The sequence below is a fragment of the Halichoerus grypus genome, chromosome X (genome assembly GCF_964656455.1).
Source record: "Halichoerus grypus chromosome X, mHalGry1.hap1.1, whole genome shotgun sequence".
NCBI lineage: Eukaryota > Metazoa > Chordata > Mammalia > Carnivora > Phocidae > Halichoerus > Halichoerus grypus.
Genome location: NC_135727.1, coordinates 14,873 through 29,876, shown reverse-complemented (window position 1 = coordinate 29,876; position 15,004 = coordinate 14,873). Strand labels below are relative to the sequence as shown.

Here is a 15,004-nt window from a genome sequence, read left to right as displayed (position 1 = left end):
TGCACTCTTGGTGGGAATGCAAACTGGTGCAGCCACTGTGGAAAACACTATGGAGGATTCTCAAAAAGTTAAAAATAGAACTACCCTATTATCCTTAATTGCACTACTGTGTATTTACCTAAAGAATATAAAGCACTAATTTAAAGGGATATATACATGCCTGTGTTTATAGCAGCATTATTTACAATAGCCAAACTACGAAAGCAGCCCAAGTGTCCATCAATAGATGAATGGATAAAGGTGTTACACACATACACACACACACACACACACACACACACACACACAGGAATATTATTCAGCCATAAAAAACGCAGTTTTGCCATTTGCAATAACATGGATCAATCTAGAGAGTATAATGCTAAGCAAAATATGCCAGAGAAGGACAGATACCATATGATTTCACTCATATGTGGAATTAATAAACAAAACAAATGAACAAAGGGAAAAAAGGAGATAAACCAAAAAACATACTCTTAACTATAGTGAACAGATGACTACTACTAGGGAGGTGGATGATGGGGTGTGAATCAGGTGAAGGGGATTAAGAGTATAATTATCTTTTTTTAAAAAAGATTTTATTTATTCATTTGAGACACAGAGATACGGAGAGAGAAAGAGCATGAGCAGGGGGAGAGGCAGAGGGAGAGGCAGAAGCAGGCTCCCTGCTGAGCCAGGAGCCCGATGTGGGGTTCGATCCCAGGACGCTGGGATCAGGACCTGAGCCAAAGGCGAATGCTTAACCATCTGAGCCACCCAGGTGCCCCAAGAGTGTAATTGTCTTGAGTACTGAGTAATATATGGAACTGTTGAAACACTGTATTGTACACCTGAAACTTATAACACTGTATTATCTATACTGGAATTAAATTTTTTTTAATTTAAAAGAATAAAAAGAGAGGACTGAAATAAAATCAGAAATGAAAAAGTGAATGACACCACAGTAATAAAAAGATTACAATAGAGTACTACAAAAAAATATATGCCTAGAAATTGGGCAACCTAGAAGAAGTGGGTAAATTGTAAATATTTTGCTTTTGAAGATTTTATTTATTTGAGAGAGAGAGCATGAGAGGGGTGAGGGGCAGAGGGGAAAAGCAGACTCCCTGCTGAGCAGGGAGCCCAACGCGGGACTCGATCCTGGGACTCCAGGATCATGACCTGAGCTGAAGGCAGTCTCTTAACCAACTGAGCCACCCAGGTGCCCAGAAATGGGTAAACTCTAGAAACATATTACAAAATTCCAAAACTGAATTAGGAAGAAATAGAAAATCTGAACAGACCAATTACTAGTAACAAAATTGAATCAGTAATCAGAAACCTACCAAAAATTAAAAATTCAGGATCAGACGAATTCTACCAAACATTTAAAGAAGAGTTAATACCCATTCTCTTCCAACACTTACAAAAAATAGAAGAGGAAGGAAATCTTCCAAATACATTCTACGAGGCCAGCATTACCCTGATACCAAAACCAAAGACATCAGAAAAATAAAACAGATCAGTATCCCTGATGAATATAGATTCAAAAATCCTCAACAAAATATTAGAAAACCATATCCAACAATACATTAAAAGGATCATTACCACGATCAAGTGGGATTGATTCTGGGGATGCAAGGATGGTAATATATTTATGAATCAGTCAGTGTGATACACCACATCAATAAAACAAAGGATAAAAATCATATGGTTATTTCAAAAGATGCAGGAAAAGCATTTGACAAAATTCAATATCCATTCACTATAAAACTCAAAAAGTGGTTTTAGAGGGAACATACCTCTAATAAATAAGGGCATATATGACAAATCCATAGCTAACATCATGCTCACTGGTGAAAATCGCAGCACTTTAAGATCAGGAACAAGACAAGAACGTCCACTCTCACCACATTTTTTTAAAGATTTATTTATTTTGGAGATTGAGAGAGAGAGAAGGGTCAGAGGCAGAGGGAGAATCTAAAGCAGACTCAGCACTGAGCACAGAACCCGATGTGGGGCTTGATCTAATAAATAAAGGCATATATGACAATCCCATAGCTAACATTGTGCTCACTGGTGAAAATTGCAGCACTTTAAGATCAGGAACAAGACAAGAACCTCCACTCTCACCACCTTTTTTTAAAGATTTATTTATTTTAGAGATCGAGAGAGAGAAGGGGCAGAGGCAGAGGGAGAATCTAAAGCAGACTCAGCACTGAGCACAGAACCTGATGTGGGGCTTGATCTAATAAATAAAGGCATATATGACAATCCCATAGCTAACATCATGCTCACTGGTGAAAATCGCAGCACTTTAAGATCAGAAACAAGACAAGAACCTCCACTCTCACCACCTTTTTTTAAAGATATATTTATTTTAGAGATCGAGAGAAGGGGCAGAGGCAGAGGGAGAATCTAAAGCAGACTCAGCACTGAGCACAGAACCCGATGTGGGGCTTGATCTCATGACCCTGATATCATGACCCAAGCTGAAACCAAAAGTTGGACGCTTAACTAACTGTGCCACCCTGGTGCCCCCACTGTCACCACTTTTATTCAACAGACTACTGCAATCAAATAACAAAAAGAAATATGAGGCATCCATATTGGTAAGGAAGAAGTTAAGCTGTGTCTATTTGCAGATGACATGATACTATACATAGAAAACCCTAAGGACTCCAACAAAATGTACTAGAAGTAATACAGTAAAATTGTCAGAATACAAAATTAGTACTCAGAAGTCAGTAGTGTGTCTATATGCTTATAACTAAAGTAACAGAAAGAAATTAAGAAAACAATTTCATTTGCAGTTGTGCCAAAAAAAAAAAAAACAAAAAAAAACCTAGGAATAAACTTGCCCAAGGAGGTGAAAAACTTGTACTCCGAAAACTATAAAATATTTATGAAAGAAATTGAAGACAACATAAGCAAACAAAGATATTATTCCCTGCTTATGGATTGGAAGAATTAATATTGTTAAAATGTCCATACTACTCAAAGCAATCTACAGATTCAGTACAATCCGTATCAAAATACCAATAGTATTTTTCACAGAATTAGAACAAGTGATACTAAAATTTGTATGGAACTGCAAAAGACTCTGAATAGCCAAAGCAATCTTAAGAAGTACAAAGGTGGAGGTATCACAATCCCAGATTTCAAGATATATTACAAAGCTATAGTAATCAAAACAGCATGATACTGGCACAAAAATAGACACACAGATCAATGGAACAAAATAGCTCAGAAATAAACCCACACTTAGGTGATCAGTTAGTGACAAAAGAGGCTGGAACATACAATGAAGAAAAGAGTGTCTCTTCAAGAAATGGTGTTGGGAAAAGTGGACAAGTACATACATGGAAAAGAATGAAACTGGACCACTTTTTTTTTAAATCATACATAAAAAGTAAACTCAAAGACTAAGGAACTAAATGTGAGACCTGAGACCATAAAAATCCTAGAAGAGAGCACCAGCAGTAATTTCTTTGACATTGGCCTTAGTGACATTTTTCTAGATATGTCTCCTGAAGCAAGGGAAACAAAAGCAAAAATAAACTATTGGGACTATCTCAAAATAAAAAGTTCTTGCACAGTGAAGGAAACCATCAACAAAACTAAAAGGCAACCTACAGAATGGGAGAAGAATTTTGCAGATGATATCTGATAAGTGCTTAATATCTAAAATATACAAAGAATTTATATAACTCAACACCAAGAAAACAAATAGTCTGAGTAAAAAATGGGCATAAGACATGAGCAGACATTTCTCCAAAGAAGACATCGAGATGGCCAACAAACCCATGAAAAGATGCTCAACATCACTCATCATCAGGGAAATGCAAATCAAAACTACAATGAGAGATCACCGTACACTGATGAGAATGGCTAATATCAAAAGGACAAGAAATAACAAGTATCTGTGAGGACGTGGAGAAAAACCCTCATGCAGCATTTGTGGGTATGTAAACTGATACAGCTATTGTCCAAACTATGGAGGTTCCTCAGAGAAAAAAATATGGAAATACCATATGATGCAATAATTGTACTACAGGGTATTTGCCCAAAGGAAATGAAAGCACTAATTGGAAAAGATATATTCATACTTATGTTTATTGCAGCATTATTTACAATAGGAAAGATATAGAAGCAACCTAAGTGTCCATTGATAGATGAATGGATAAAGATGTGGTATGTACATATAATGGAATATTATGCAGCTATAAAAATGATCTCTTGCCATTTGTGACTACATGGATGGACCTAGACAGTATTATGCTAAGCGAAATAAGTCAGTTAGAAAAAGACAAATACCATTCCATATATGATTTCAGTCATATATGGAATCTAAACAACAAACGAATATACAAAAAAAAGCAGAGGGGCTCCTGAGTGGCTCAGTCGGTTAAGTGTCTGCCTTCAGCTCAGGTCATGTTCTTGGGGTCCTGGGATTGAGCCCTGCATCGGGCTCTCTGCTCAGCGGGGAGTCTGCTTCTCCCTCTCTCTCTGCCCCTCCCCCCACTTATGCTCTCTGTCTCTCTCAAAATCTTTTTTTCTTTTTTTTAAAAAGATTTTATTTATTTATTTGACAGAGACACAGCGAGAGAGGGAACACAAGCATGGGGAGTGGGAGAGAGAGAAGCAGACTCCTTGCGGAGCAGGGAGCCCAATGTGGGGCTCGATCCCAAGACGGACCCTGGGATCATGACCTGAGCCGAAGGCAGACGCTTAACGACTGAGCCACCAGGCGCCCCCTAAAATCTTCTTTTCACAAAAATCAGAAATAGACCCATAAGTACAGAGAACAAACAGATGTTTGCCAGATGGGAAGGTGGTGGGGGATGGACAAAATGGGTGAAGGAGAGGGGGAGATAATAGGCTTTCAGTTATGAAAATTAATACGTTACAAGGATGAAAGGTAGAGATAGTCAATGATAGCATTATATGGTGACAGATGGTAGCTACATTTGTGGTAGGCATAGCATAACATAGAGAAGTTGAATCACTGTGTGGTATACCCGAAACTAATGTAACATTGTGTGTCAACTATACTCAAATCTTAAAAATTATAATTACTCAATCTATTTGTTGTAATTATTCAGATTTCCTATTTCTTCTTGAGTCTGTTTTGGTGGTTTATGTCTTTCTAGGAATTTATCCATTTCATCTAAGTTATCTAATGCATTGACATACTCTTGTTAATAGTATTCTCTTAGGACCCTTTCATTTCTGTGAAGTTGATAGTGATTATTTCAGTAATTTGAATTGTCTGTCTTTTTTTCTTGGTCAGTTTATGCAAGGTTTTGTCAATTTTGTTGATCTTTCCCAAAAACCTATTTCTGGTTTCATTTATTTTTCTCTGGTGTTTTCTGTTCTGTATTTAATTTTTTCTGCTCTGATTTTTATTTCCTTCTTTCTGTTAGCTTTGGATTTAATATGTTCTTTTTCCAGTTCATTAAGGTAGAAAGTTATTAGTATGAAATCTTTTTTTTTTCTTAGCCTGCTCAGGCTACTATAAAAATTTACTGTAGACTGGGATAGTTTAACAGAAATTCATTTTCTAACAATTCTGGAGGCTTGAAGTCCAAGATCAAGGTGCCTGCCTAGCTAGATTCTGGTGAGAACTCTCTTCCCAGATTGCAGAAGGCCCCTCTCACTATGTCCTCACATGGTAGAAAGTAAGACAAAGTAAGCTCTCTGGTGTCTCTTCTTACTAGTACACTAATTTCACCATAAGCCATCATGGTGTCATCTAAACCTAATGATACCTTAAAGTCTCCCATCTCCAAGTACCATCACGTTAGCGGTTAGGGCTTCAATATATGAATTTCAGAGGGATACAATTCAGTCTGTAACATCTTTCTTCTCTTTAATGTAGGTGTTTACTGCTATAAATTTCCTTCTATGCACTGCTTTTGCTTTATCCCATAAGTTTTCCTTCTGCTACTGATTTCCAGTATCATTCCATTGCTAAGTCCAATAGCTGAGCCCCCCCCCACCACCCAAAGTAAGTTTCTAACAACTCTGCTCTTTTTCCTGTATATTGATTACTGTTTCCTGGTTTTTTTGCCATATCTCATAATTTTTTGTTAAAAACTAGATGTTTTAGGTCATGTATTATAGCAACTCTGGGTACTGATTCCCATCCTCCGGGGTTTGTTGTTTGGTTATTTGCTTAGTGACTGGGCTGGACTTTTTCTTTGAACTTTAGTTTTCCCACAGTGTGCAGTCTCTAATGTCATTTCTCAGAGGGATAGCCTTGAGCATGTGTAGTCACACTGGAGTGACACAACTCTGAGTGTCTCTTTTCCTAATCTCCCTGTCAAGCTTCTAGTGCTTGTCTGCCTCTGTTGGTGTCACACCCAGATGTTAGCCTCCACTAACTGTATTTTTTGGTAACAGTTCCCCCAGACATAAATTGATCCAGTGTAATCTAATAGAGCTTCTAATAGAACTTCTGCCCTATGTGTAGGGCTAGGTGAAGGAAAGGAACCTCAGACCTATCGGGCATGCCTTGTGGGAATAGAGCTTCTGCATCATGGAACTAGGGGTAGGATGGGATGGGAGGAGAAATGTTAATGACTTTCCCCTGCTGGGGAGAAAGCATAGCTTTTGACTGAGACCTGGAGGGAAAGAGCCTCCAGGTTTTAGTTGCCTGGAGTAGAGCTTCTGTCTCAGCTGAGGGATGGAGCAGGTCATGGCTTAAATGCCATAGACTTGCTGTTCTTACAAGAATTAGATAATTTTCTTATATGTGTTTTTCCATTTGCTGTGTGCCCTTAGGATATTCATAGTTTTCAGAGACTTTAAATGGTGATGGCTTTTGTTTTCATAATTTTTCAAGTTACAGTTGTTTTGTTGGGGAGAGGGTCTGTAGAACTCCTCATACTATAATTCTGGAAGTGTCCAACTCTCACTCATTTTGAGGGCTCCATTTTTTAAAACTCTCAGATCATACCCTTAATTTAGGCTTTGGAAACTATAATCCTTGGATCAAATCTGCACAAAGTTTCATTGGAATACCGTGATGCCCATTTATTTACATATTGTCTATGTCTAACAGAGTTGAATAATTACGACAGAGACCATTTGGCCCAGGAAGCCTAAAATATTCAGTATCTGGCCTTTTACAGAAAAAAAATGCCAACCCCTACTTTAGTTTATCTGCTTTACTAAAGTCTTTTATTACTTAAAGATAAAAGTGCTTCTGTAGTAAATATGAGTTGTCAAGAATACCAACTATAATTAAAATCAGATTTGACTTAAAGATAAAAATAGCAGATTTGTAATATAAACATATTTTCTGGTTTTTCCAACATTTTCAGATCTGGTAGCTCAGCGAGGAGAAAGATTGGAATTATTGATAGATAAAACAGAAAATCTTGTGGATTCGGTAAGTATGGGATATGGTAATATTTTTCAGGATCTAAATAAAGTAGAGAAACTGGTTGATGGCTAACACAATACGGAGACATGTTAAATTTAATAATTTACAGGGTTTTTTCCTTTCTAACTCCATTATGTGATTATGTTGTGATGATAAGGATAACAATGAGGCATAGAATAAAAGCCACAACCCATTAGAAACCATTAATGAAATTTTGGTTTGGAAAACATACTCAATATACAGAAACAATTTTTTAAAGCTGTAGATTAATGCCTTTATAGTTTAGCTCAGTGGCATATACCATTTATTTGTGTACCAAAGTTTTGTGATACATGAAACAAATGTGCAGGCCAGTTGTGATCCAGTATGAATCCTGAAAACTGGACAATTCAGTCACTTTCTTGCTTACCATGATAGCTCGAGCCTTCATTGTATCAAGCAAGAGTCAAATTGGGAAGGGCCAATGAGCCTTAAAAGAGTCAGTGTGTCCCTGTGACCTACTTACGCTACAGTTGTGTGTGTCTTTGCATTTTCCATCTGGATAGTGGATGGGGGTTTTCAGGAAAGATGATAGATATATAGTGAATAGATGGAGGGCAGAGATCAGTGAAATTCTAGGTCTACACAATTACAAATTTAAATGCGGAGTAGTTTACACCTTGAAATGGTTTAGTGAGTGATCATGTTTATTCGCACCGGCAGCTAGATTGTAGTGGTTAGGAGCACAAGCTCTACAGTCAGGCTGCCTGGGATTGATTCCCCTCTCTGCCACTTAGTAGTTGTGCAACCTTAGACAAGTTACTTAACCTCTCTGTGCCTCAGGAATCATTGTCTGTAAAATGGAGCTATACGTCATTAAATCAGATAATGCACGCAAAGTGCCTAACACGGTGTCTTGTGCATAGTAAGAGCTATTTCAGTGTTTATTGTTATTGTTAGTTTTATAGGGACATGTATTAACAGTAGTTTTTAGGAGGATAATAGTTTTAAGTCAAAGCACATGGTAACTGGAGGAAGGGTGGTACCATACAGCAAGTCAAAATACCAGGTTTTTATAATGGCTCACTTTGTAACCCATTGCTATGGGGCAAAGAAATATCTGATCCCAGATCTGCAGATCAAATTCTTAATCGAAGATTACTCTGTTTAGCTAGAATGGTCTTGTATTTAGCCAGTGCTAGTATAGCCTGTAATTTCCAAATAAGTCTTTAATTTTGTTGACTATGTGACCCAGAATAACAGAAGGTACTAATTAATTAACAGATGTCTCTCTTTGTGGAGGCATAACATATGTAGAATAAAGTGGAGCAAGTGTACCATTTAGTTATTTTTTACACGTATGTCTATATGCATGTAACCGCCACTTAGGTCAAGAAAAAAAAAACATTTCGAGTACTGCAGAAAGCTGCCTCATGCTCCTTCCTGTTAATAATCCCCAACAGAGGTAACCATTTTATGACTTACATTACCCTAGATGATATTTTGTTTGTTCTTAAAGGTACAGAAATGGATTCATCTGTTATATACTAGCTTCTCTCTGGCCTCTTTCACTATTATATCTATGAGATTCATTCATATTGTTCAATATGGTAATAGTTTATTTTATTGTTTTGTACTATTCAGTTGTATAAGTCTGCCTACTACAATTTGTTTATCCATGCTCCCCTATTGGGAATCCCTTCTAATTCCAGATTCTGTAGAATTATCTGTTGATCTATTGATCTAGTCATTTTTTTCAGTCTTTTTTTCCTTCTGTGTTTCATTTAGGATAGCTTCTGTTAGTTTTCTTTTGTGGTTTGTAATCTGCTGTTATTCCCACCTCATATATTTTTCATCTCTACAAGCTTGATTTGGTTCTTTTTTATATCTTCCACATGTCTCCTTTACATGTGCGTATTTTCCTCTCCCTTCTTGAATATATGAAGTATATGTACAGTTGAACTGTTTATTCCACTTTTGGTGAATTTGGGCATACAGCTCTGTTGGATATATACCTAGGAGTGGAATTGCTGGGCTATTAGGGAATTTTGTTGTTTGGTTGCTTTAAACTCTTTGTGTCTGGTGGGAATGGTTCAGTAGATACTGAGAAGTCAATGTTGCAAAAGAAAATGAATAACTGAAGGAGCAAAGTTCCTTGGGTTTTGGGCCTCATACAAGTAAATACATATCTTCTTATGGAAACTGAACAGATTTTTATGGCTCAAAAATCCCAGGATTATATTGGGTAGAACAGGCAAATGTGTTTGCAACCAACTGGCTTAGAGGGAACCTTTCTTCCTGGAAGCATAAAGAGGAAGAGGCTTTCACACTAGCAGGAAGAGCCATTTGTGATTCTTGACACCACATGCATTACTTCGGTGGACAAGAAAAAGGGGAGAAGCTTTTCCAGTGGGCTCGTACTGCTTACCATACACCTGACCAAGTCCTGCTTCTGAGAACTAGTGATTATGAATGGCTAGTCTCGACCTGTGAAGACAGTAATGAATTCATGATTCAACATGATTAATGAAAGTAAAAGTTTTACAGGTATTACTATAAATCGGTTATGTAGTCAGTGCCAGGGATCAAATAAATCTTTTTTTTTTTCTAGTCTGTCACCTTCAAAACAACCAGCAGAAATCTTGCACGAGCCATGTGTATGAAGAATCTCAAACTCACTATCATCATCATCATCGTATCAGTTGTAAGTTTTTGTTATTTTAGTGTATTATTTTATTTTTCAATCTTTAAGAAACTGGATGCTGGAATTCTTTCTCAATGATTAGCTGTCCTGTGAAATCACTCCAAAATATTGTACTTAAACTCCATCTTCCTGAATGTTTATATGTAAGGAATCAGGCAAGGCATTCCAAATATTCCTGGATATTTAATGTTTCTGTCATCCCATTTGAAATGGGATTCTTTTAAAATTACATTTTATAATTCCATATTTTCTAATTATATTTCTATTTTCTAGCTGATTGCATGCTCCGTTTCTTTATTTCTGTTTTTTTCTAATTGATCTGTTTTTGTGTCTGGCAATTTTGTATAACTCTTATTAGTTGTAATAGTTTGTCAGTTTATTCTTCTGTATTCTGATTCCTCTGTCAGGAATCAGCAAACGTTATGTAAAGTGCCAGATAATAAATATTTTATGCTTTTCAGGCTGCATGTAGTCTCTGTCACATATCCTTTTTTTTTAAACCTTTAAAAATATAAAAACCATTCTTAGCTCACAAGCCATGGGCTGTCATTTGCTGACTCATGCTATAGGTAAATTATGTTACCGTCTGTTAATAATTTCAACGTTATCAAATTTATATACACACATTCTATATAATTTTACATAACTATATATAGGTATGTATATGTATATATAATTTGCAGTTACTAGCAATGTTGAATAATTATGGTGCCAGTGGGCATCTTTATTTAGTTCCCGGTTTTAAGTGGAATTCTTTTTTTTTTTTTTTTTTTTGACAGCGAGAGACATAGAGAGGGAACACAAGCAGGGGGAGTGGGAGAGGGAGAAGCAGGCCTCCCGCCGAGCAGGGAGCCCGATGCGGGGCTCGATCCCAGGACCCTGGGATCATGACCTGAGCCGAAGGCAGACGCTTAACGACTGAGCCACCCAGGAGCCCCTAAGTGGAATGCTTCTAATATTTCATTTATAAGAGTGATATGTAGGGGCGCCTAGGTTGGCTTAGTCCGTTAAGCATCTGCCTTTGGCTCAGGTCATTTGGAGCCTCCCTCACGTAGGGCTCTCTTCTCCCTCTACCCTGCTCCCCCACTCGTGTTCTCTGTCTCTCAAATAAATAAAATCTTTTTTAAAAAGAGTGATATGTATTATGAATTCTTGTTAGATTTTTATCATCAAAGTTAACTTTATTTTTGTTTCTAGATGACCTAAAGTTTTAGTCATGAATAGGCGTTTAATTTTGGGAAATGATATTTCTCTTCCCAATGAGTTGACAATATGACTATCTGCATTTAATAGTAATATATAGAATTACAGTAATAAATGTACTTATAACTATCCTTTCATTTCTGGGATAAATACTAAGTGGCCATTATGTAATCTTCTTTTAATGCATCATGAGTTCAATTTCCTAATGTCTATTTAGTAGTTCTCGTGTTTATAAATGTAAATGAGTCTATATGCTGTTCTCCTTTTGTAACCCCTATGTAAACAGATATTGGACCTCTTTGAACTATCCTGAATGTCTGATAACCTTTTTAATATGCATTACATTTGAGAGAATTATTTAGCTCACTCTTGCCTGCAAGCTAATTTTCTTTTCAGCTCAGTTCATCTTATGTATTCATTTTTCCTAGATATGCTTTAAATTTCTAAGAACTCTTATTATTCTTAATGTAACCTTTTTTTTCATGGAGTTCTCCTTGTTAACAGATGTACCCTCTCTTTGAATTTCTCTGGATATATGTCAAGGATACATCACAGGGAATTAGCTTATGTGATGGTGGGAGTTGGCTTGGCAAGTTCAAAATCCTTAGGGCAGGCTGTCAGGAAGGGCAGTCTGGACTGCTGGGGCAAGAGCAAAGGCATAATTCATAGACATAATTTCTTCTTCATCAAGGAAACTTCAGCTCTGCCCTTAAGGACTTCTAACTGAATCAGGCTAATTCGGATTATATAAGATAATCTGCTTTACTTGAAGGCAACTGATTTATGGGCTTTAATCACATCTACAAAATACAGTAACACCTAGGTTAGTGTTTAATTGGGTAACTCTGTACTATAGCTAGCCAAGCTGACACAAATAAAAGTGATCTGGGAGAAATATAGTTATGTTTATCTATAATGGGTTTATTATTTTTGTTTTTAAATGAATTATATAGGTATTTTTAAAGCTTTATTTCTAATATGGTAAGTGTTGATAGTTATAATCCCCCTATGTAAGAGCTATTTGGACTCCTCAGTAATTTTTGAGAGTGTGAATAGGTCCTGAACCAAAAGTTTGAGAGCTGCTGCTCTAAGGAGGGTGGGAGGGAGATGCTTTACTTTGGGGGTAGTTTATGGCTGGGTGAAGCAGCCTTTCTCCCCATCCTCTTGCCATTTGCAGAAGCCCAAAGTTAACTGTGCGCAGATGCCTCTGACTCAGCTCCACTTTTCCTTGACCCCTGTTGAAAGACCTCCACCTTAGATAGCTGCATTTACCTAACAGAGAAGAGCAGCCATCAATATGTTGATGTTATACTAGAAATTGTGCCAGAACCTGGAATGTCACATTGCTCAGGATACTCAGGTGGCACATTCTAGGCTCCTCAGCTTAGCTTCTTCCTTCTACTTGGGTCTGCAAATTTACAATGATTTATAAAGCTGGATTATTGTTAAATTCAGATTGTATTTATTGATTACTTACTACATACATAGCACTGTTCTTAATGCAGTATCAGTCTCTCCCAAAAGCTGTTGTTGTCTAATATATTGTACTTCAGCTTTAAAAATCCTTGTATTTCAGCTGTGGCAAATAGTCAACTTCATGTCATACTGGAATATCTGTGAATGTGTGTGTGTGTGTGTTTGTATGTGTACCTGTGAGTAGTTTATTCGTTAAGAACCAGAATTTGCTGTAAACCACCCCCTCCCTCACATTTGTAGAGAAGTAAGGCAAAAGCACTCTGCTGACTTTTGGGAGCAAGCATGGAATTCATAAATGTGTTTTTTTTCTTAGCATTGAGTAATGAAATCAGCCACTTAAAGATATCAAAAAAGTTGTAATTTAAAGCAAGACAAATGACGAAATCAATGCAGTGATCCTAATGTTTAAAATAAATCTGTTTTTTGGAATTTAGTAATGTGAACAAGCGTATACTATTAAAAATATAGTTCAGGGGCTGCTGGGTGGCTCAGTCGGTTAAGCGTATCTTAGGTCATGATCCCAGGGTCCTGGGATTGAGCCCCACATTGGGCTCCCTGCTCTGTGGGGAGCCTGCTTCTCCCTTGGGCTCTGCCCCGCCCCCTGATTGTGTTCTCTCTCTTTCTCTCCCTCAAATAAATAAAATCTTTAAATATAGATTATATATATATATATATGTATATATACACTTCAAAAATCCAATACAATTAAAAAGTTAATCCATCTGTAATAGGACCAGCATTTTTACTGTGTTACTTGTATCATCAGCTTTCTTTTGATTTGGTTATTGTAATTATCATGTCATTATTCACCAAAAGGTTCATAGCAACATTCTTGCTCATAGGCGATATAGAGCAGAGTCTCTACTCAAACTTTTAAATATTTCTAATCATCCTAATAATGAAAAGTGACACGTGTGTAAAACCTAAACATATGCTTCATAATAAAATTATACATCAGGAGAATTAAGATAATTTGTGATTTTGATAATTAATGATGTCTCAATAAGAATTGTTCATGTAGCTTGATTCTGCCTGGTTTCCAGTGAAGAGAAACAACCCCACTGCTTTCTCTCCCAATGAAGAACATATACTAGAATTCAGCTGTGTGAGAGTTATATCAGAAAGGATCCCTTTAATTCCACTTCTGCCTTTGAAAATACTTGATTGGTGTATTATATTATTACACAACTACTACTGTAATGGAATCAGTATCTGTTAATAGGTTTTTACTATGCTTTATGTATTATTTATGAGCCTATGATAGATTCAAGAAAATAAAATTGCCTTCCTTCTCCCTCTAGGTGTTCATCTATATCATTGTGTCACCTCTCTGTGGTGGATTTACATGGCCAAGGTGTGTGAAGAAATAAAAAGTTGTCATTAACCAAGGATATGAGACAACAAGGAGTTAAAAGCATCCATGTGATTCAAGCCTTTTAATACTGACAGATGGTGTCTGCCAGTCTCTTCAACCCTCTTCTATTTCCTTTTTTTTTTAATCTTGTTGTACGCTTCCAGATTTATCTTTGTCCAGTTTATTCCAGTGCACTTCAGATTTAACCATTTATTGCAGCAGTAGCCTTAAAAAGGCTTTTGTTTCTTTAGTTTGTTAATTAGAGTCATCTATTTAGAGAAATGTTTTTATTTGTAATTGCACATAGCTGTCACCAAGGTAGAAACCACAAGTCTTATGAGCTGTCTACTAAGACTTTGGATGAACTTTGTATTTGCACACAAAAGTATTCCAGAGACAGCATTGCTAACATCTCGTCTTAATATCTTTTGCTATTGAAGAGTTTTAGGTGCTTGAAAACAATTTAAATGGAGAATCGTTATTTGGGGAATTGTAATTAATTTGTTGGTGCTGCTTGTTTCTAGGAGCCCATGCAGGTAAAGTTTTAAACATTTTCTGTCAGTCATATGGGGAACATTTTGCTAGCCCATTAGAAATACACAGAATTAACTTTGTCCTTCTAGTATTCACTTTCAGGAAGAACGGTTTGACCTTTCACAAACCTTGCAGAGCATGATATCCTCTCTTTCCCCATTGCAGTTGATTTGAAAAGATGATGGTTTAAATATTGAAGGTTGTGGTTTTTTATATACTTCTTTCTTTTTGGTGGATATTTAGAACAATTGTATAGTTAATAGAATGGGTAGTGGAGGAGGTGGAGAGGCAAATTCTTCTGGCTCCCCAGAGAAAAATAAGAGAACCATGGTGGATATACTAGTGTTTTAGGTATATAAGGGAGAGATAGTATGGGGAATTTTTT

At 36.7% G+C, this 15,004-nt stretch overlaps 1 protein-coding gene across 1 annotated transcript in view; it reads left to right on the top strand.

Annotated features, from left to right (window-relative positions):
• The window catches only part of VAMP7 (vesicle associated membrane protein 7), a 60,129-nt gene extending 46,025 nt beyond the window's left edge, over window positions 1-14,104 (top strand). The window contains exons 6-8 of the mRNA XM_078064921.1: window positions 7,308-7,375; window positions 9,960-10,052; window positions 14,033-14,104. Coding sequence (XP_077921047.1) covers window positions 7,308-7,375; window positions 9,960-10,052; window positions 14,033-14,101 — 230 coding nt within the window. The 3' untranslated portion in view covers window positions 14,102-14,104. The remainder of the gene's footprint in view (window positions 1-7,307; window positions 7,376-9,959; window positions 10,053-14,032) is intronic.
• Window positions 14,105-15,004: the final 900 nt, after the last annotated feature.